The 22,307-nt window shown below is 35.7% G+C and overlaps 1 protein-coding gene across 1 annotated transcript in view; it reads right to left on the bottom strand.

Annotated features, from left to right (window-relative positions):
* The window catches only part of LOC129241814 (probable serine/threonine-protein kinase dyrk1), a 109,666-nt gene that overhangs the window by 4,970 nt on the left and 82,389 nt on the right, over positions 1 to 22,307 (bottom strand). The window contains 1 exon segment of the mRNA XM_054878331.1: positions 13,817 to 14,139. Coding sequence (XP_054734306.1) covers positions 13,817 to 14,026 — 210 coding nt within the window. The 5' untranslated portion in view covers positions 14,027 to 14,139.

Here is a 22,307-nt window from a genome sequence, read left to right as displayed (position 1 = left end):
AAATATTTAGTTTGCATGACAAAAGTGTGGCAGTCAAACAATGGCATATGAAGTAGCAAGCTGCAATACCGAAGGTAAAACTTATATTACAAACATTTGTATGTAAAGTATCTACGTACATCTATATAGTCTTCATATACATACTTCCGTGCATATACCTGTGCAACCAATTGTAAATTAAAATTCAAATCTGCTGCAAAGAACAAAAGAAAACACTTGCACACATACGTTTACATATACAAGTATATTTTAGACAAATGTATGCACACATATCGCATTTATCACGATTTAAATCAGGCCATATATGACTATGCCACTTCCAGGCAGCCAATAAATACTTTCACATGTCTTAATTCGGATGACGATTGCCACATTTTGCTTCAATTTTCGATTATGCACTTTCGAACCGGTTCTTTGCACTGAAATGTAGGCTCAATCCTTTGTATTCGATAGAGGAATAAGTTCGTACCGATTTTACCCAAGACTTATTTAAGCAACAAAAAACTATTTATATCAATAAGTGAATGAAGTATATATTCGCCGTTGCTGTTTACAACCTCTTCCCTCCTCTAAACTAATTTGTTGATTCTGTTCCGCCAAAAATCGACTGGTCTGGTGTCTAAGAAGTTTTTGAGCCAGCTTTTAAGGACCTTTTAGTTATCGAAGGTAACGCCCTACGAATGGTTTGACGGGGAGCGGAAAAGATGGTAATCAGTCGGTGCAAGGTCCGGAGAATACGGCAGATGCTGAATGACACCCCATTAGAGCTCTTGGAGTGCGGCTTTGACGACTTGTGCGACATGCGGCCTTGCATTGTCGTGAAGGAGTATGCTTTGACCATGTCGATCAGGTCTTTTCAGTCGTATAGCTTTATCTACGTGGTGTCGCTGGGCAATATAGAGCTCCTTGTTGATCATGGCATTCTTTTCATTCACAGTCCCACCAAACACATATCATGATCTGTTTTGGATGAAGATCCGGCTTGACTCTCGGCTTTGACGTATCTCCTGGAGCCACCCACTCATTTCTTTGCTTAATATTGATGTACAGACACCATTTCTCATCTCCCGTGACGATTCGGTGTTCGGCTAGTTATGACCGCTCGATGCCGGGCGAGATGCTGAGAAACAATTTGAAGGCGACTTTTTTTGGTTTTTTTGTTTTTTTCCTTGAGGCACCCAGTCTCATAATTTTTCAATAAATCCCAGTGAATGAAGATGATTGAGAATCGTTTTATGATCGCAATTAATTTTTCCCCAAATCCCGACTGGTTTGGCGATCGTTGTGCTTCAAAAGTGATTTGAGACGTTCTACTTCGAATTCAGAAGGCTTTCCGCTGCGGAACGTGTCATTGGCGTCAAAGTCGCCATTTTTGAACTTTGCAAAGCATTTTCGTGCTGTAGACTCGCCTCTGACACCTTCTCCATACACGTCGCAAATGCCCCGGGCCGCTTCCGCAGCTTTTTGACCCCGATGAAAAACAAAGAATAGCAGGTGTCGAAAATGTTGATTTTTGCCTCCTGTTTCGGTCTCTAATAAGCGGTTGAAAAAACATACATATTCTCAATAAATGGACGCAGGAAAACAAAATACGTATTCTGCAAAAAAACTAATAGCCAATAGGCTATGCGCTTTGCGGACTACCTGCGGCTTCTGCACAATTTCCGGTGACGCATCATTCGTCATTGCAGGACTAATCCCAGTTGACATTCTGGCTAAAGTAATGCAGAGATTATTTACAAGATTAAGGGTATCGGAACTCGACGAAGGTCACTGCGTAAAGAAACTGCTGAAGAAAGGCGTCGTTCTATCGCCCACTGGCAGGGCTGGTGGAACAGGCCACGCAAGGGTAGATGGACCTCCCTTACAACGTGGTTAGAAAGGAACCACGGGGGAACAAACTATCACCTAAAGCAATTTCTTTGAGGGCACGGGGTGTTTAGAAAATATCTCCACAGATTTGGCCATAACAGTTCACCAAACTACCAAATCTGCACGGAGAAAGAAGAAGATGTTGAACACGTCTTGTTCCAATGCCCACACTGTGATTCCGAAATCTCTAAAATTTTAAACGGGAAAAATATTATGGATATGCTGCCGCAATCAGGTAATAATTGGAAGAGAATCTGCGCGCATGTCATACAGATTTATAGTGATCTGAGATGCACAGGCTTTCGCAGGCGTCAAATAATTTGAACTAACCAGCCCCGTGAGGTAATACCTTTTTGGCTCCGCGGGGAGAGTGGGCGTTAGTGGAGAGGTGTTAAGTACGTAGGTGAAGCTGTGAGGATACCAGTCGTGCATAATATTATACTATGCCGGTATAGCAGTACTCATGAGAGTTTCCTCTTCACGGGCGTCATCTCAGAAGAAAACCATGTTGCGTGTTGCCAAACATAACCTAAGCTCACAACGGACCCATTTCATGGCATCGTTGCCTTTATGTACGATGCGGCTGTCAAACCTGCGTGTTTGTGTTGTGCTTGCATGCGTTTTAATATTAAATGATGGTAATAGGGTTCATTTTCCCGCTTTTCCGCCTTTCCTTATTGCATTCTCATCGATACATAGCAACAATGTTTTGCAGCTGTCAATATTGATACAATTTGAATGGCTGCCGCCGACGTCTAAAATTTAGATATATATACAGCGTTTTTCAATAGGGGCGCTTCAACTTTTTTCCGATAGGGAGGGTGAACGACGCAATATTTTTTACTTTTTGCTTGTCATTTGTAAACTTCATTAGTATACATTTCATCATGGAACGCTACACACTTGAGCAACGATTGCAAATCGTGCAATTTTTTTATGAAAATTTATAAATTTTCCAAAAAATCATCTTCAGTGATGAAGCTCACTTTTGGCTCAATGGCTTTGTCAACAAGCAAAATATGCGTTACTGGGCAGAAAGCAATCCACACGTGATTCATGAGGCACCGTGGCATCCCGAAAAAATCACTGTTTGGTGCGGTTTACATGCCGGCGGCGTAATTGGGCCATATTTTTTCGTTGACGAGAACGATCGCCACGTTACTGTGAATGGAAATCGATGCCGCGACATGATAAACGATTATTTTTGGCCGCAATTGAGTGGTATGGACTTAGACGACATCTGGTTTCAACAGGACGGGGCCACAAGCCACACAGCACACGCTACAATTGATTTGTTGAAGAGTAAGTTCGATGAGCGCATTATTTCCAGAAATGGACCGGTCGAATGGCCGCCGCGCTCGTGTGATTTGACGCCTCTAGACTATTTTCTTTGGGGTTATGTGAAGACTTTGGTCTACAGTAACAAGCCGGCGACGATTTGTGAGCTCAAAGCCAATATTGAACGCGAAATTGCTGGAATTTCGGCCGATTTATGCAAAAGAGTGGTCGAAAGTTGGGTTCAACGATTGGACTTCGTAAAACGTGCACGCGGTGGTCATGCAAAAGAAATTGAATTTTATACTTAAATGTATATGTTCAAACTCGATAATGAAAAAAAAATTAGTTAAAAAAGTCAAACCGTTTGTGTTTTATTAAAAAAAAAAAGTTGAAGCGCTTTTACTGAAAAACGCTTTATATACACATACCTAGATTTATGCAAATAAACGAACCACAGTTTAAACACAATTTCCATCAAATGCGCAACGGAAACAGTTAACATTTCGTCAAGTCCACAACCTACAAACTCTTCGTTTGGCCTTGGTGGAATTTGTGGTGGATATTAGCTGAAAATTTTCAAGTACTTTCTCGCGACCCATACATAAAGTCTTTTTTACTTTACAACACAATTAATCAGTTACGCACATTCAACTCAAATCTGTTACGTCAACTCTACAGGATAATTAGTGATCTCCTCGAAATTCGCTCAATTTCCCAGTGTTCTTTTACACGCCAGATGCAAAAGGAATGCACGCTATGTAAATAAATTAAAATAAATAAATAAGTTATTTAAATAGTTTTATTCACTCCGGAATAGCTCAGGCCTATATAAAATCAGCTTCAACAGCAATAATATTTTATATTATTGGAAAATACACCAACTCTATCTTATTTGCCAATTTTGTTTTATATTTTTGCGAAACACAAAATTATTGAAATTTGATTTGTGTACTTTGTGCCAGCTGATGTCGAATCATTAAAATTTTGGCATTTGGGTCAACAATGTTTTCGATTTTCCATGCGTTTAGTGTCACCAACAGTTTCTTCATATTCGTAGCTCTCAAATTTGCTGCTCATTTCTCCTCTCTATGAACGGTCCCACTCCCCGAAAGCTAAACACTAACATTCGCTTAGATAAAAATACAATGTTCAGCAATTTGCGCAAATTTTAAGTGCTCTGTCTTCAATAGGTTCAGTCTTTAAAGAGTGACAGTTGAATCTATATAGTTCCGAACAAAATTTTAAGCTCCCAATGAAATGGTATACCTGAATTTTTATAGGTTTAGTTTTTAGATATGGTTTTCCAACGAATTGTAAAAGTAACAGCGGTGATCTATGCTCAGACAATTGTATGCCATGTAACTAAAACTGTCAATCACGTGCGTATGAAGCCATGAAAAGCAAACAATTAGAAGTGACAACAAAAACCAACAACTGGACGCACAGCAATGCTACGAACAGCGGTATAACAAAAAGAAGTATGAAAATGAAAAGGCGAAAAACGAAAAACGACAGTGACACACACACATAGTATAATATGTGTGTATTCGTAATGATGTACAATGTAAATTGCCAGTAGCAGTTAGTTTTTGTTGGGTAATGATACAAAGAGCAACTGAATGATGATAGAATAATAACTGTTTGATTGAAAGCACCAAAAACAAATGCATAACACACTCACACATTCATACTTACATATATTGTGATGATATTTATAGTATACTATAAGTATGTACATTTTTCTGTGCATGCATATGACTTAGGGATATAATCTATTGAGGTGTTGGTGGACATGGCAAATTCTTTGGTAATATCGCTATTGTGCTATTTTTAAGAGCTGTTGCTTATTACTTCTTTTGCTTCTTTTGTTGTAAGTGGTACATTGTCGTTCCTCATTTCGTGCTTGTTGCCATTGTCTGAGTTTCATCGACGCTCGAATAAATGTTTTGAGTTACGCTCAAATACACACTTTATTATGCATGTTATTTCGTGTTTAAGACCAGGTTAGACACGAAACCAAATTTTAAATTTGCCTTCACAAGAAGAGGTCAGTAATTTGCCGAATGTATTCTTAGGCCACAAAAAATGTGTGGAAAAGCTTTGGTTTCCAATGGAATATATTGCTTTAAATAAATATATAAGTAGAAAGCACTAAACGAAGGATCGTTCTGTGAAGGATCGCTAAAGTAGGTCGGTCTTAGGACTCAAGTGCCAAATTGATGTAATTTTGGACCGGAAACGTTCTTCGAAATTCACATAAGAAATTTCAAATATTAAAAGAAGAAGGAAAGAAATATTACTTTTGTTTCAATGAGGATTCCCCTCCAGATAAACATAGTGATAAGACTCAATAAGCCAGATAATTATCGAGAGACTCGCGAAAACTGCAGAAATGAGAAGTTTCAAAAAACCGAAAGGCACTGCTCTACAAATACCCCGCACCCAGCTACAGTAAATGTATAAATTTAATTTTACACGTTACGAATACAAAATAACATTAAATAAATAACCTTATTCTGTTCTTCCCTCCACTTACAGGACCACATCAAAATGTAAAACACAAATGAGAGAATAAGCTCGACCAAACACCCAGCAAAGCATGTAAGCCGGTTTTTGTTGTTTAGCAGCGTCGGCCGTGTTGCATATTATTTAGTCATTGATGCCATATAATTATCGTAAGCGATGAGCGATTTGAGGTTATGGTTATCTCTCGCGGAAGTGAATTCGTCTCCACCAATATCGCTAGACTTTTTCTAGTGAGGTTTTTAAAGTCGCAGGTATATGCTAATAAATCGCAATCAAAATGGGCGTAATCGGTCATTTATATAAGGTAGTTATACAAAAACAAAAATTTGATAGCTCTGTGGAGAACCAAAATGAAATTTGTGTAATTAATGAGCCCAAAATAGAAAACACGGCGCACAAATAGTCGATGGCATGGCCATTTTTGCGTAAATGCGTGCATCTCGATAACGACTAAATAGAACTCTCCCAAAAAAACTTCGATCAGGGCACAATATTATCTATTAACTAATTTCTCTTGTCCGATTGTTTTTAAATGAATCTCCTGGGATTTGTGATGATCACCGCAATGGACTTCTGGAGAAACGGGCACCACACAAACAGCGATAACTTTTACAATTATTATTATTTTTTTGTTTTAGAAATTTTGTTAAAGTCAAGTCGAAACATGATGTATTAATGCTATATTTTTATTTTTGTAAAATAAAGCAACTGACTATCATCATTGAAAATCATCATTTTTTCGGGCCTTTGACTACCCCTAACCCCTTAAGAAACTTGCAGAAGTTTAAGATTCAAAATATTTGTAATAAGTTTACTTTTTCTCTCTAAACAGGGGGACCGTCAAGAACCGGATGTTTTTGAAATTGGCAGTGTTAAGTCGGTGCAGCGATTACGCCATGGTATATACTGTTTCCAACCGCTCTACGATTCTCAAGCATGCCAATAATTTGTGAAGCCAATAAAATTAAGAGCGAGTAGGACGAACACTGACTCGAAACCCTCAGTGGTCTGCACGAAGGCACTCCTTAGAATTAAGTTTAGCGTCTTGCAAAATATATTTAAGAAATGTGTGTATTTTTTAGCTATTGATAATTGCATTATAGTTTTATTACGGGATCTGAATTTTTTATTGAGCTATAAACGAAACGAATTGTGGTTAATTATCCACAATCACTGCAACACTCGTAATTCGAATTCTAGCCCATCAGCTTGGCACGAAATTGCATCAAGGCCGATTGAGTAATGAATAGAAAAGTTGATGAATAGTGTCAGCACTGTCTGAACCACTCAACCCATAACAAACTAACGCCCATTTCGACCACTCGACGCATTCAATGAGGCAAGTGAAGCAAAGCAAAGTGGTTGGAGAAAAAAATCACATCAACACTACCATAGGAAAGAAAAGCAGAAGACTTGGAAGTGGTAACAACTTGCCATTGTAGTTATTAGCAAATACCTTGCAACATTTCAAAATCACTTGCAGCTTCTCGTAGACTGCACGCTTGTTTCTTATTTGCTTTTGTAATCGTTGCTTTTGCTTTTGTCGGTTGTTGACGCTATTTACTTATTCAGCTTTTTTTGTTGCTTGAAGTGATTGCGGTACCTTCGAGTTGTTGTGGTTACTTTTCAGCTTAGTTTTAATTTTTTTTATTGCTGTTTGTATTATTGTTGTTGCTGGTTATACCAAAGCTATTAGTGATGCAGTAGTGATGGTTGCAACTTTGCGTGGGAGTTCAGCGGGCGATGATTATCACTCAAACAAGAGACAAATGTCTGCAATCACTTAGGCATGTGTACACTTATTTATGTATGTATATGTGTGAGTATGTATTTACGTGCCCTCAAAGTACAAACATGCATAATAAGTGAGGACCAGCTCATTCAAAGCACTAGTTTCAGAACTTGAAACAAATAAACTTCACTTAGTTTCTTTGTAGAATGTTCCTATTTTCCTATTTTTTGACTTCTAATAAAATAACTGTAGTTTTGGTTTACAAATAAGGTCACGGGGAAGAGCATCAGGACAAAATTTATTCAAATGTAATCACTTTGAAAATTTACTCAGTAATGCCGGTTTACTAAATATCGAGATTTTAATTGAATTAATTCGGGAACTAATACAAAAGTAGGCAGCGCATATTCGTTTTAATGTGGAAAAATTAAAAATAACAAATTATTGCCACTAGTGTTCACTCTGTGGTAACCACTTAAGAACCACTGCTCCGCTAAAATATTTTCTTTTTGTGCTACACATAAAATGTTTTTCGCTGTAATTGGCTTTGTTTGCCATATTGAGTTATCAAAGTAGACAGTTTTGGCGTAATTGTTGCATTTGTGAATTTTCCCATGCGAACAACATATGTACATGCACACGTATACAGAGAATAGAGTCGGAACTTGGAGATTGGTTAAAAGGGAATGTGGTTGCACTTTGGAATTTTGATGAAACTGTAATAATGTTTGCCTGTTTGTTAGAGTATGAAAATTGCAGAATGAATTTAAGATTAATGGCATGGTGGTAATGATATGTGTTGAAATGAATGTGTAAAATAGAGATGTTCAGCTTAGGGATGGAATGATGGGCCGATTGCCGTGAGGAGAAGTGAGAAGATTATGTGAAAAGGGTACAATGAGATGTTGTCTGTTTGTGAAATACTATTTATTTACTGTTCAGGCTCCAAAAGTTATGTATTTGAAATTCTTAGCTCGGTTGGGCACTTATTGCGCGAAGCACCCAGTCTACTAGCAAGCAGAGCTCCAGAGATGAGCCCATCTGTTTTTTTTTTTAATTCAAACCAAGTCAAACATTCGTTTAATTTTAAAGAGAAGACTTAATGAAGTGATAGTAATATCATTCTCGCTATTGAGCCAAAAGCGCAAAAGTATCCGCACAAGAATTGTGGGCAATTTTACAGGTAATTTCTCTGTACTCAGTTTCTCAGAGCGTAATGAAAATGTGCTGAACACTCTTTGTTCAGACCAATTTGCCACTTTTTTTCAAAAGTCACAGAAAACCACCTCTTTTTTTGTTTCTTATTTAAGTTTAATAACTTCTTTAGTTTATTCTCCTACTAAGCCACATAAATCCAAATTTCAAATTTAAAAAAATATAAAAACTGTTTCTATCTTTTTAATGAGAATATTTAAACAAAAGTTGGGTATAAAGTTTTATAGGACATTAAATTTTGCTATAATAAGGTGAATGTTTTTTCCTGTCAGTATTGAGTCTGTTCTTCCATAAAAACAGCGCACACCACTAGCAAAAACAAAAAAAAGTTTAAATTAACACCAATTTTGAACAACTTTAAGCCTGTATTTTATTACACTAAAATTCAATTCTGATTAAAAGGTTTGAGAATGAACTGTATATACAGGGTGCTTACAGGGTTAAGCACATGCGTATATATTAGGGCGGGTCGATTTAAAAATCGCTCATTGCTCTGTGAAAATCGTATTCTAGGATCAAAATAAGAGACTTTGTCGAAGGAACCATACCTCTAAATTCTGATGTCCCCCAATTTGGGTCGAACGAAAAATCCCATTTTGACCCATTTAGAGTGCTCCAATCGAGTCCAAATGTATGACCAACCCCCATTTAGAGGTATGGTTCCTGCGGCAAAGTTTATTATTTTGATCCCTAGAGTATGATTTTCACAGAGCAATGGGCGATTTTTTTGCCTCCCCACAAATCGACCCGGCCTAGTATAATATATATGGATATAACTTCCCTAAACCATCATTTTTCTTTTAGCCCTTTCTCAGATAAGACGTGTAGGACTGCAACTTAGCTCAAGAAATGAAGAGACATGCAGTTATCGTCGCCATAAGTGAAGTCACACTGATTAGTAATCTATAGTTTTCTTTAGTGCGCCCGTTCATTCGTTCATTTTCCCATTTTTCGAGATTAAATACCCGAAAGCGTTATTTATTTTTACCAAAACCATGCTTTTCATAGAATTTTCTGTACTTTGTAAAGAATAATTCAAGAAATTGTATTTTAAATTCCAACAATTTTTTTTTAGAAAAATATTTTTTTTTTAATTTTGACACTATTAAATTCTGCTTATGAAAATTTATTTTAAAGTTATAACTCAATTTTTATGGAGATACAAATTTTCGTGTTTGAATTTCGATCATGAACGATGAACGTAAAACCATTTCGGAAACACCAGCGCACAAACATTTTCAACGGGAATGCAATTTACGTGTTTTACAGCTTGACTTTTTTATCAAGCATGGTTGCATTTAAGTTTCAGTATTGACACAGCTTTAAATATTTGAAATTATTTCTTGTTTTTAACTAACTTTTATATAAGTACTGTTAGCTCTCATTTTATTCGGTGGATATGTTCTACAGAAAAGGTTAGGTTAGAATAGCCTGGTTGGCAATAAGCTACGCATAGACCTTTTGGTCCCTAGCGATACCAGATGGAGACCGACCTCTACGAATACCGAAAGTAGACATCATGTAGGATGTCAGCGCTTTTGGCGAATCTAAGCAGATCTGGGAGATCCGCTTTTGAGACGTCCTCCAGACCCTCAAACAGTGGGGCTCCCAGGTATTTTAAACGCGTAAGTACGAATTGAGTTAGTTTTTTGTTGCTAGTTCTACTTTTGTTGTTTTGCATGTGGTCAAATTAGTTCACCTAGCTTTCACTCGCCTTTTCATGTAGTCGTCCATTTCATTGTATATTGTATTTAGCGGTTTTGGTATGTCGTTCTCTTGTTCAAAAGGTAGTCTAACAGCACTTTTTTCTATCTCATCTACTATACTACTCATATAAAAATTCGCATTAAAAATACTTTACTTGCCTTAAATAGTAGGGATACGTTACGTAATTTCAAAAATCGCACAAATTCAAGACAACGAGTTGAAATTTACTTAAAACCGCATTCGAACGTATTTTTTAGCGAATGCGGCACCCATTGTGCACACCGCTTTCTGACCTCTAATACTTCAGTCAGAATATTTCTTACACTGCACAATGAGATGCCCAGGGATTCTACTAAATCTCTTTCAGTCACTCGATGATTTTCCAATACGGTATCCTGTATTTTTTCTATAATTTCGGGTGTTGCAGCTCGTTTTGGACGTCCTTGACGTGGATCGTCTTCAAGGCTTCTACGACCACACTTAAACTCAGAAACCCATCTTTCTACTGCACTAATTGATGGCGAAAAGTTCTTATTCACTTTCAACATTCCTTCATAAGTTTCTTTTGCTTGGAAGGATTGAACTAAAAATAAAATTTCAATCACTGCACGATACTTGATTTTTTCCATTGTAGAAAATACTGTGACACGCCGATACTAAATAGTTCGTAAACTAAGAATGAATTGACAGATTGAATTGAAGCAACGTCCTCTTATCGAACCGCAAAACTTATAGAACAACCTAGTAATTTGATATATGAAAGAATTTTGTATTTATTTATATACAATGTAGTTTTTTTTAGTTTAATTTCGTTCAAAATTGCCGCCATTCCTTCATAAAATTACTGTAGGAATAGATTCTAAAAATTCTGGTATGCTTCAATTTCACTCCTACAAAAATTAAATTATATTTTCTAGTTAATGGCGGTTAAATACCCGACAATTTAGGAAAGTTTTGTAAAAATTGGTAAATACTCATATCATTTTTACATAAAATAGAAGTAGAAACCTGTGATAGATGTTGAAGATGGTTACATAAAGATTTTTTTAAAACAATATAAAAAATAATTTTATTATTCCAAGTATTGTTTTCAGTGGATATGGAAGAACGAATTAAAGTAGGATGTACGACACAAGACGACGTCGAGAGTATATTGCCTGAAATATATTCAGCTGTAATAGAGGTTTATTCTGGACTGCAGCTGACAGCTAAGTGAACTGGTTTCAGTGCTTTAGTATTTCTTTCATGAGGATAAGTACTTTTATATTATTTTCCATCATTATTCGTAACTGAAATTAGTGCTTATAGTACTTGCAATTTATTTTCAATGTCCCTAAAGGCCTTCACCTCATTTGAAATGGAGTTTTTGGGTTGTTTCTTCAAAGGCGTGTAAAACGGAAACGAAAAAAGATTTTTTATTTTTGTTTTGAGTATTTCATTTTCTGATGTTTTATTAAAAAATCAAAACTTTTTTGACCATACACTGTTCGTTCAAAAAGAGGTCTGCCTTCAAAAAATTGCTTCACATGGACAATGGACACAGATAAACCGATTTTGATGAAATAAAATTTAAATGACATATAATTGATGTCGTTATCGTGTGAGCTACTACCAAAAAAGGGTCAAAAAACGGTTTTTCAACTTTGAACGTCCGCCATTTTGTCAAATTTTATTTTTTTCAAAGATCGTAATCCACACGATAACAACATTCATACTGAACAAGAACCTTTTTGTCTTTTTGATTTCAGACACCTGTGAGTCAGCGACATACCTTTTTTTGGAAGATTATTTTTTGAAGGCTAACAACTATTTGAACGAACCTCGTATAGCCAAAAAACAATAATACCAAGTACTGAAAAAAACAATCAACATACAAACACCCAAAAAACACCATTTCAAATGAGCTGGGGACCTAAATAGTGCATACAGTTTGCGAGTGAATATTGGATACATTTTTAAATAATTAATTATACTAACAAAGTATAAGAAACTCATCAAAGGGAGTACAATAAGACACTCGAGCAGCTGAGCCCTAGATGAAGCTCTCTAAACAATAAAGCCAAAGAAATTATATTATTTTATTCTTCTTAGTTTGCTACTTTTTATTGTCAGCTTTAGAAATGCAATATAAGATAAAGTATTTTACTATGAGCGGTAATTAATTACAGGCGAACACGTGTGTAAGAAGCTATGTGAAATCAGTCAAACTGCGAAAACAATACAAAAACGTTAAAAATAGATGTTTATATTTATCTTAGATTTAGGTAATTAAAATTTTTAAACACTCCGTTTATACCTATTACTAGCTTGCCATCCTCGGAAAATAATAAAAAATTGCGCATCGCATTCAGATTTGCAGCGCCCCTCTTAGTAAGCAGTGAAAACACCATAACGTATGCAATAATCTGTATACGTACATTTGTACTGACACACATACGTACATATTATATATAAATTAATTAATTTTAATAAAAATTCGTAATAACTGTTTGGCAGATGGCTTCTGTCATGGCAATGGAAGAACAAACTTGTTCTATCAATCTAGGGTTATGCAGACTTCTGTAATCGGAATGTGATTGAACGTCCTAGTTATACTCGTATAAAGAGCATGATATTAAAAAGGAATAATAATAAAACTCAGAGCTTAAGTAATTTATTTAGTTAAATATTTTGTGACTTTTATGAGACTACATAAAAGTTCGCTTAAAGAGTTTTTAATTTTAAGTGATAAATTAGTTATCGACACCAAGTAAAAAAGCATATAGAGTGTCATTAAAGATAGATAAAATTGTTAGATAATTTATTAAATGGCCTTCACCAGACCGCAGACATCACAATAGAATCGAATTGCATGAAGCAAACTACAAGTGCTCATCGTTTCATATACGGGTATTGCTTGTTATTTTCGTAGCGGAGGAAATGCTTGATACACAATGATCACATACACAATCAAATTGAAATCGTGAATGCTGGTCGCTCATTCGATCAATTGCGCTAAATTGGAGTTGCACGGAGGAATAAAAAAGTGAATCTTTACAATCAAAATTAAGAGGTGATTGGCAAATAGAAACGAGCGCACAACACCACACACACAGCCAGATGACGTTTGCAGACCCAGTTACTTATGTACCATATATATGTATACAAGTGCACATACATATAAATAAAAGCATCACAAAGGGATTGATAGGCGCAGAGCAGATGATTGCAAAAAGTTGATGTGGAATTGATGTGATTGTGATGCACTGATCGTTTGAATCTTTTGGAACTGAATTTGTGGTAGATGCGCGCCTTCACTTTCACACGAATGCACGACGAAGCCACCAGCCGCATAGTGTGCAGAATTAACAAAAGCGTAGGGCAGCAAGAGCAGTCCCATGCAATAAGTAATACAGTATATAAGTAAGTTTATATGTGGTTACGGATGTATAGATTGTACATGTGTATGTACATATATATTTGCTCCGTTATTTGAAGTACACTTACCCCACTGACACAAATCGCAGCACAAAGTAATCCAAAAATTATAACAAAAGTTGATATTGCAACGGTTTGGAGCTGCGGCAGAGACGATTCCAAATGAAGATGCCGTCGATGTGAATTACTGGAGTTTTGTTGTTGTTTTTCTTGTTGTGAATGTTGTTGTTTTTGAGTCATCTTTATTGTTGCCATTGTTGATTTTGTTTTCATAGCCATAGTACTGTTGGCATGTAGTGTGTATGTATGACCATGCATATATACAATATTTCAACTACGGAAAATGTACCGTGGAGCGTATACGTAATTTATTTTGAATGAGATTCACTTATCTACAACGACCAGAACATGGAAAATGAGAAGCAAAAATAAGACACGGTTTATGCATGCATACAAATTGCAAAAACACTGCAATAAATAGTCGGGAGTTTACTTCAGTCTCAGAGAAGCGCGAAAAAAATCAATTCAAAAATTAACAAAACAAAAAAATTAGTAAATCTATACTTTAGAACTGGAATTTTATATTAAAAACGATAAATGGTAACGAATTCTAAAAATAATTATCGGCTGAAGTGAAAAATTCTCAATGTTTTCCGCTAGATGCCTGTAGTGAGTCATATCATATTTTAGAACGCGTACCTTACAACGGGCCATAAAAAAGAGTTTGCGCTGTTCTGTGTTAAAGTTCCAAAATTGAGATTAAAAAAAACAAAACGAGAACTAGATACATTCTTCAGTACCGCTACGGACAATATGAAAAGACGGAGCGGGCGATGACTCCAATGAATCCGTTCAGGTAGGTCAATCGTCCAAAATGTTGTTAAAATCATGAACTCGCCTAACCGGGCTCGTCTAGTATGTGACCACTTGTTCCATTGCCGAGGAATTTAAAATTAAATTTGCATAAGAACAGTTATAGATATAGTAATTGCATCGCTCTAAATAAAGCGGAACGCATTGAGAACTTTTTACTTTCATTTGAAAATTCGATTTATAATACATATACAAAGAGTTTTTTCCATAAACACACTCGACTACACATAATTCATAAAAAACTAAATTTTAAATATACGATTATTTAAATAACATTGAAGCTCTTTTACGATATAGTTGGCTTGATTTTTTTTGGAAAAACAATTTCTACACTTAACGTTAATTTTTATTAAATATTTGCTAATTTTTCTTTGTTAATGCTCAATAATTCTTTATAGTTTTATATCCATTTAGTTTCAAATAAGTATGATCACATAGTTTTGTCAGTTTTTCAATATTTTCGAATGATTGTTTATCTTGTACATTTCAGGCGCAAGGAAAATTTTATTCCGTTCAACTTTTCCCACCAATAAGTTGATTTTTATATTAGCAATGTTTTATTCACAAATCTATTTTATATTCACGTAATAAAATAATGTATAAAATTTTTTGGTTATACGCACATTCCAATTAACACGCCTACACTTGTAATTATCGCGACTGTGTCAAAGAGGGAAATAGACGAATGCGCGTTTGCACGTGCGACTCTGCCGCTAGTCGAGATGCGAAAGTTAAAAAAATCGTGCAAACAATTTTATTTTATACCTCCAATATGTTCACCATAGCCGCCAAATGTACAACACCAAACGATGCGCTTTGAGCGATGAGTGTGCAAAATCCAAAAAGCATCATCATCGCCAACATCCACAAAGTCACAAGAGCAGCTGAAGCACAACTAACAACAGCTAAAAATGCAGAAGCGGCAAAAACAAAATCAAATTCAAACTAAATAAAAAAAAATATATGGAAAAACTCAAAACTCAAAACCAAACACAAATGTGCTTGAAAAGGCAATCGTTGAACTCCGCTTTGGCGCTCTGTTAGATGCGAACACTATAGTACTACAGTGGCAACCACAGCAAAAAGCAAAAGACAACCGACAATCAACAATGCAAAACCAACAAGAAAAAAATAAGCCAAAACAACTACCCTGCACATTTTGCATTGGTTCAGAATTCAAAAAAACTTCTCTCACTGGGGATTTCAATCATTGGCACTCAGCAAGAAATTTGACAATGATACTTAATGATATTGAAAAACTTCGTTTAGGTAATTGACTGAATAAAGTAAACCGAAAGGCTTAAGGAATGAACTGAATATTGTATTGGGAAACCGAACAATGCAAAAATGGTGTTACATTACAAAAAACACAAAACCTAAATTACAGAAAAACATCTCTGTTGAATGGGCTTTTTATATTTTATATAAATAAACCACGCACATCGGCAATGCTATAAAATATAGAGCATCATATAAAATATTCGTCGGCAAATAATACAATAATACAAATACATATTTGTATCAAATGTCACATTTTTCTCATACTCAATAAATTAAACAATTTTGGATAAAAAAATCGAGCAACCCAATAAAACGGATCGCTTTTAAATTCAAAACGCTTTTAATTCATGATAACGTTGCCCAGCCCTATATAAAGTACCGGTTCTCCTATGAAGGAAAAGTATGCATCAGAAATATTTTATATTAGTTTAATTTTCGCTTCTTACAGTTTTAGAATATATACATACATATATATGTATATATATCTATACTAATATTATAAAGAGGAAAACTTTGTTTGTTTGTTTGTAACGAATAGGCTCAAAAACTACTGGACCGATTTTAAAAATTCTTTCACCATTCGAAAGCTACATCATCCACGAGTAACATGGATTATATTTTATTTTGGAAATAGGGCTTGAGATATAGGTCAAAACGTGAACCCGGGTAACCTTCGGATGTGTATGTACAATATGGGTATGAAATGGAAGCTGCTGGTGAATACTTTAGTCCAGAGTATTTTTCATGCCGCTCCGTGACTAGGGTCTCCAGATAGAGACCAAAACGTGGACCCTAGAATGTGTTTGTACAATATGGATATCAAATTGAAGCTGTTGGTGAATGCTTTAGTACAGAGTATTTTTCATGCCGCTCCGTGACTGGGGTCTCGAGATATAGGTCAAAACGTGGATCCGGTTAACCTTTGGTTGTGTATGTACATTATGGGTATCAAATGAAAGCTGTTGATAAGTGCTTTAATACGGGGTAATTTTCATACCTATTGATGACTAGGGTCTCGAAATATACGCCAAAACGTGGACCCGCCGTGTCTTTGCACCGAATTAAACCAAACTTACACACATTGTTAAGGAGGTATTGAAAATGGGTTTCCTAAAGTTTGGTTGTAATTCGGAGCACTGGCAACGGGTAAAGCGTTCTTTTGAACCAGCCATAATGTCGCTTACTTTTTTAACGCTTGGGGCGGAACTGAACTGCCAAATTGACAGTGTGAGTTACAATGTGTCAATATTTCTTTCTGATTTGGATGCCATAAGGAAAAAACGTAAGTGCAACATGTAAAAATTGTTTGTGATTTTTTTTGGAGTGGATTTTGGAACAGTGAATAATTTCTTACGAAATTTGAGAATTTAATGTGAAATCCGAATGAAACTATGTGTTCGTGGAAAAAAAAATTTGTTTCGTTTTTTTTTTTTGAAAAATATAAATGGATAATGGTTAAAAAAGCACCAATGCTTAATAAAACATATAAATTGAAACGAAAAATTCATGGATGATCAGGAAAAAAGACGATTGTTTCTTAGCTATTCATTTGCGTTGATTTGAAATTTAAAAACAATCTTCTTTTTTCCTGATTTTCAATTTATATTTTATATTTACTTAAAAACAAATAGAAAAACAAAAAATATTGTTTACGCCAAAGCGCTTGAATAAAGAATAAAGAAATAAATAATATGAAAATCATATCTTTTCTGTTCTAAACCATATCTATTCTATTTCAGTGTGCCCAGCGAAGGGGGCTGGGTTTGCTAGTATATATATATATATATAATTGGCGCTTTAACCCTTTCTGGGTGTTTGGCCGAGCTACTTCCCTTTTCATGGCAGAAATACCCTCGGAGGATTGGAATTGCCTGCCGAGGGACGACCTTTCTCGCGTTTCACCGAGATTCGAACCTACGATCTCTCTGAGCTCCGAATGGTAGTCACGCAGCAACCCATTCTGCTGCAGCGGCCGCCGTTAGAATAATATGGAAAAAATTAACAAAGGTGTTTATTAATGTTTTTTTTTGTTTTTTTTTTTTTTTTTTTTTTTAAGTTAAATGGGGTTTTTTTGTCTAAAGATCTTAATTTTATTTGAAGCCTAACAAAACTTTTTTGAAAATGATGAATTGTGTGTTTTTTTGTGAATGTAGGCAGCATTCTACATGTTTGAAGCATTATTGATTTTGGGGGGAAGATGACGACTGAACGAAGCAGCTGGTGAATCTCATCAGATGTGTGATATCTAAACCTGCTAATATTCGCAAGTGTAGAAAAAAGTGAGAACCAAGGTGTCTGCTTCTCAGCCAAGCGAAAAGAGAACAGCGGAGAAGAAGGTGGTGAAACAAGGTGAATTGTCTCCAGACAGCTGCCGCAGAAGGAACTGGAAGCAATACCAAGTCCCACCTAAGTGGTAATGTCCGGTAAGGATACCCGCAATATTGTGCTGCAGCTTTGTTAGCCTTAGAAGTTCCTTCAAGTGCCTCCGATCTACCCGTGGCCTGAAGGATCTCGCGATTTTGCACGTTTGTGCACGATCGCTAAGTTGACGCGAAGCCCATTTTTCCAGGAGTAGACTACAGATTTTCGAGGGAACTCCAATGCTCCCATTTCACGGGAAAACCATCTTGAATGCCTCCTGCTTAGCTAGCTCATCCGTGCAGCAGTATCCCTCAATGTCCCTGTGACTAGGAACCGAAAGGAGCCTAATATTAAAGTATTCCACTGCAGTCGAGTGAGAATTGCCGCTTAGTTATGGGAGTAAATGTTGCCTGAATTTGGGCTTAATGGAGAACTTTTCGAAGAAACTCCTTCAAAGCTCGATACATCCGTATTTTGAATCAATTCGGTTTTTGTATTTTAGTCAGTTTTTATTTAACTTTACCAATTTAAGAGGGATAGTAAAAAGTATAAGAAACGGTGGGGTTGGTGTTGAAATTTTTTATATAGTTAGCACTACATGGGACCCAATACTATAAATTCTAAATTTCATTCAATTTGATACCGCCAAGTAAAGAAATCTATCGAAAAGAAAACATCAATTATGAAAAAAAAAAATTTCTTATTGTAATTAAGTCCCGCTGAGCTAGAAAAAGTTCCACATATTTCTCTAGACATCCACAGATCTCACATATCTCTCTAAACATCCATAGATCTCTATTATTTGTAACTGTCACAATAGAGAGTTAATTGAATTCGGTCAGTACTTGGACCAGCCTGTTGAGGCGATGTCCTCAGATATTGTTAAACAACCTCTATAGTAAGCTTAGTCTGCTTAAGGTCAGCGTAAGGGGAGTACTGTATTTGTTCACACTTCCTCAAAAGCAACAACCCGTAGGGAATTCTAGAGAGAAGTTTTTGGATGTGTATAATGAGAGGTGACTTTATCAACTAGGTTATTGCTGCATATGAGATAAGGACGTTGGGAAAAATTCTGCAACTCCGCTTAGATATCACAACCATCTGGATAGAAGATACTAGTTTTTGCTACTCAGAATCCACTTTGCTGCACGAAAAACTAAAAGCCACCATTAAGGAATAAAGAAGAGGAAAACGGACTGGAGATATTAATCTTTTGCATGACACTGGGCCCGTTCACAAATGCCATACTGCGATAGTATTACCTAACCAATCTCCATATGGTCAGATTTATTCCGTGAAGCTTTTATTTAACATCAAAAATTATAATGCAGAACTTCCAGGAAAAAAATATCCTGACTAATGACATGCAGTCGACTATTTCAGCCTATTTTGAATGTATTTATGGTATGCATAAAGAACATTTTGGAAAGATCTGAGAAGTGTACAATACGTTGGAAAAGAAAATTAATGTCATATTTAATTTCATACCCCATTCCTTTCTTTTTGACAATCTTTGAAAAAAGATGAAATCACACGACCCCAGCCAACTGCAAAACAAATAGCTTCTTATTATTAGAGATATATTCTTTATTAAGCCGTGCTTCTTCTTCTTTTAATAGAAAATTTGAAGAATAACCCCTTTTGGAGGTTTAAGTTGCTCTTAAGAGATATTACCGCAATTATAACAAAATCTGATGTTTCATTACCACAGTAGACTTCGAACAAGAACTAACCGAATGATAGTCATCACAAACCCACACTGCCACGGTAGCCGCCAAGTATAATTTACAAGGGATACAAATATAATTTGTAGCCATTAGCGTATAAAGTATTTAACCATATAGGCAATCAGAAAGACAAACATTTTCTCCAAATATTGATGATTTAGTTTATCCACTTAAAAATAAAACCAAAAGAAAATGCAACTCTTTTGAGGTACTCTCACAGCAGCAAGCGTTTAGCGTTACACCGGATCACGCAATCGCACTCAATTCTAGTTCACCTTCGAAGAGTTTTTCCATTCGGCTTCACTGACGTTGAGAATCGTGGCAGCATTGTCGGAGTCTGCAGAGTAGTTGCTGTGAGAAAATCCCTAAATGTAGAGTTTGTACAGAAATCGAATTAATTTCAACACGAATGCTGGAAAAAAAATATTCAGTGCACTGCTGTGCAGCTAAGCTTCCACCAACAAAAACAAAGCCATTGAGACACGGTTTTGTTTACAATTTTAAAATGCGCGTAAGAAAAACCACTGGTAGCGTTCACAAAACTTTGAATCAAAACAAAAACAAAAGTAAAAACAAAGCAAAGTAAAAAAATATCAAAATCCAAACAGAAAGCTGTAAAATTTTAAGCACACACAAGTAATTTCAATGAAAGCAGATAGAGTAATATCGTGGTACTTGGATATTGGCAATAACTGACCGTCGCAATGGTTAATCTGGCTAAAAACCTAACAAATAAGTTGCGGGTTTGCACATTGGTTTTGGTAGATAACAAATATTATGAGATTGTATCTAATTTAAAAAAAATATATTTTTTTTCCAGCATTTTTCATCTCAGGGAATCCCTTGGAAAAGGTTATCATTCGTTTGTTTGTTTTGTAAATTATACGCAAGGGGCCCTACATAAAAAAAATGTAAAAGAAAAGCTATGAACATACAGTTAGTCACATAAGTAAGGATAATAAAAAAAATAAATAAATAACCGGCGTGCGCTTATCTGTTAGGTGTTTCGTCGAGCTCCTCATCCTATTAGTGGTGGGGCAAATGGGTTTTACACATAACCGTAATCGCCTGGACTACTGTATGGGGCTTAGTTGAGCATGAAACCAATACGCATCCTCACAACACCCTTTCTCCGCTGAAGGCTGTAATCAATATCGTTTTGGTAAATATGAATAATGAGCAGTTCATTGGGTATGCCATCATTTCCAGACCAGGATCTAGGAGGTTATGGCCAGGTAAAGTTTGTGTTCTCCTCGTACAAGTATCGCATATTGTATATTATTTAAATAAAAATACATCTTTAATTTTTCATGGAATCGGGGTTCGTAAACTTGCATTTGGCCATGAAAGGAAAACGTTTTGCGTCGGTGGAGGCCATCCAAAAGACTTGTACCGACATCCTGAAGGACATCTCGGTCAATGACCTGAAACACTCTTTCGAATAGCTTTTAGATCGCGCAAAACAGTGCATCGAAGCCAGAGGGACTATTTGGAATAAATAAACTCGAAGTTATCACAACAAAGCTTTTGTCGTTTCTATTTTAGCTCAGTCTTATTAATTTTGGCCTTCTCCTTGTATACAAATGCATCTTTAATTTTTCATATGATCGAGTTTTAAAGAAAAATGATTTTGAAGCAAACTGATAAGATGAAAAAATATTCAACTTCTTATGTATGTATAAATGAGAAAGGAAAATGCTTTATATCACTGTAGATTATACTCTGAACAGCATATTTCCGAAAATCGTTCTTACGCCCCCAATTGGATTTTACATAGGTATATAGAATATATTTATAAAAAATTTCTTTATTGCTATTATTTTTGTAGAAAATGGTGCAGGAAACTGGTTGTGTGTTTGAAATATTTATTAATGGCTCGATTTATCAAAGCTCTTTGCTTTCCATAGACACACAAGAAACTTTAATACTTCGCCAATTTTGTTCTCAATTCAGCACGTATGTGATTTGGGATGTGAAGTATTTAAGGACAATTGAATAAGGGGGCGTGAGTACTTTCTTTTAAACATAAAAAGAACATAATGTGTAATTTGCGATATGTTTTTCTAACAGATCGACCATTTTTATAAAAAGTTTCAATAATTTTAACGCGTTGACAAATGTCAAAGATGACATAAAAAAAGGCAACGTCTAGGAATTATTCACTACTGACATCTAGGCGTTATTTTTGGAAGACCCTTTAAATACATATTTCTATATAACATGCATACATTATTGGAGCTTATACACCCGTTTTGGGCATTTCATCGAGCTCCACCTCGTATTTGTGGTGTACGGCATGAATTTTTCCACGAATGGAG

The sequence above is a fragment of the Anastrepha obliqua genome, chromosome 3 (genome assembly GCF_027943255.1).
Source record: "Anastrepha obliqua isolate idAnaObli1 chromosome 3, idAnaObli1_1.0, whole genome shotgun sequence".
Taxonomy (NCBI): domain Eukaryota; kingdom Metazoa; phylum Arthropoda; class Insecta; order Diptera; family Tephritidae; genus Anastrepha; species Anastrepha obliqua.
The sequence above is the reverse complement of the archived record's forward strand: the minus strand, read 5'-3'. Positions and strand labels throughout refer to the sequence as shown.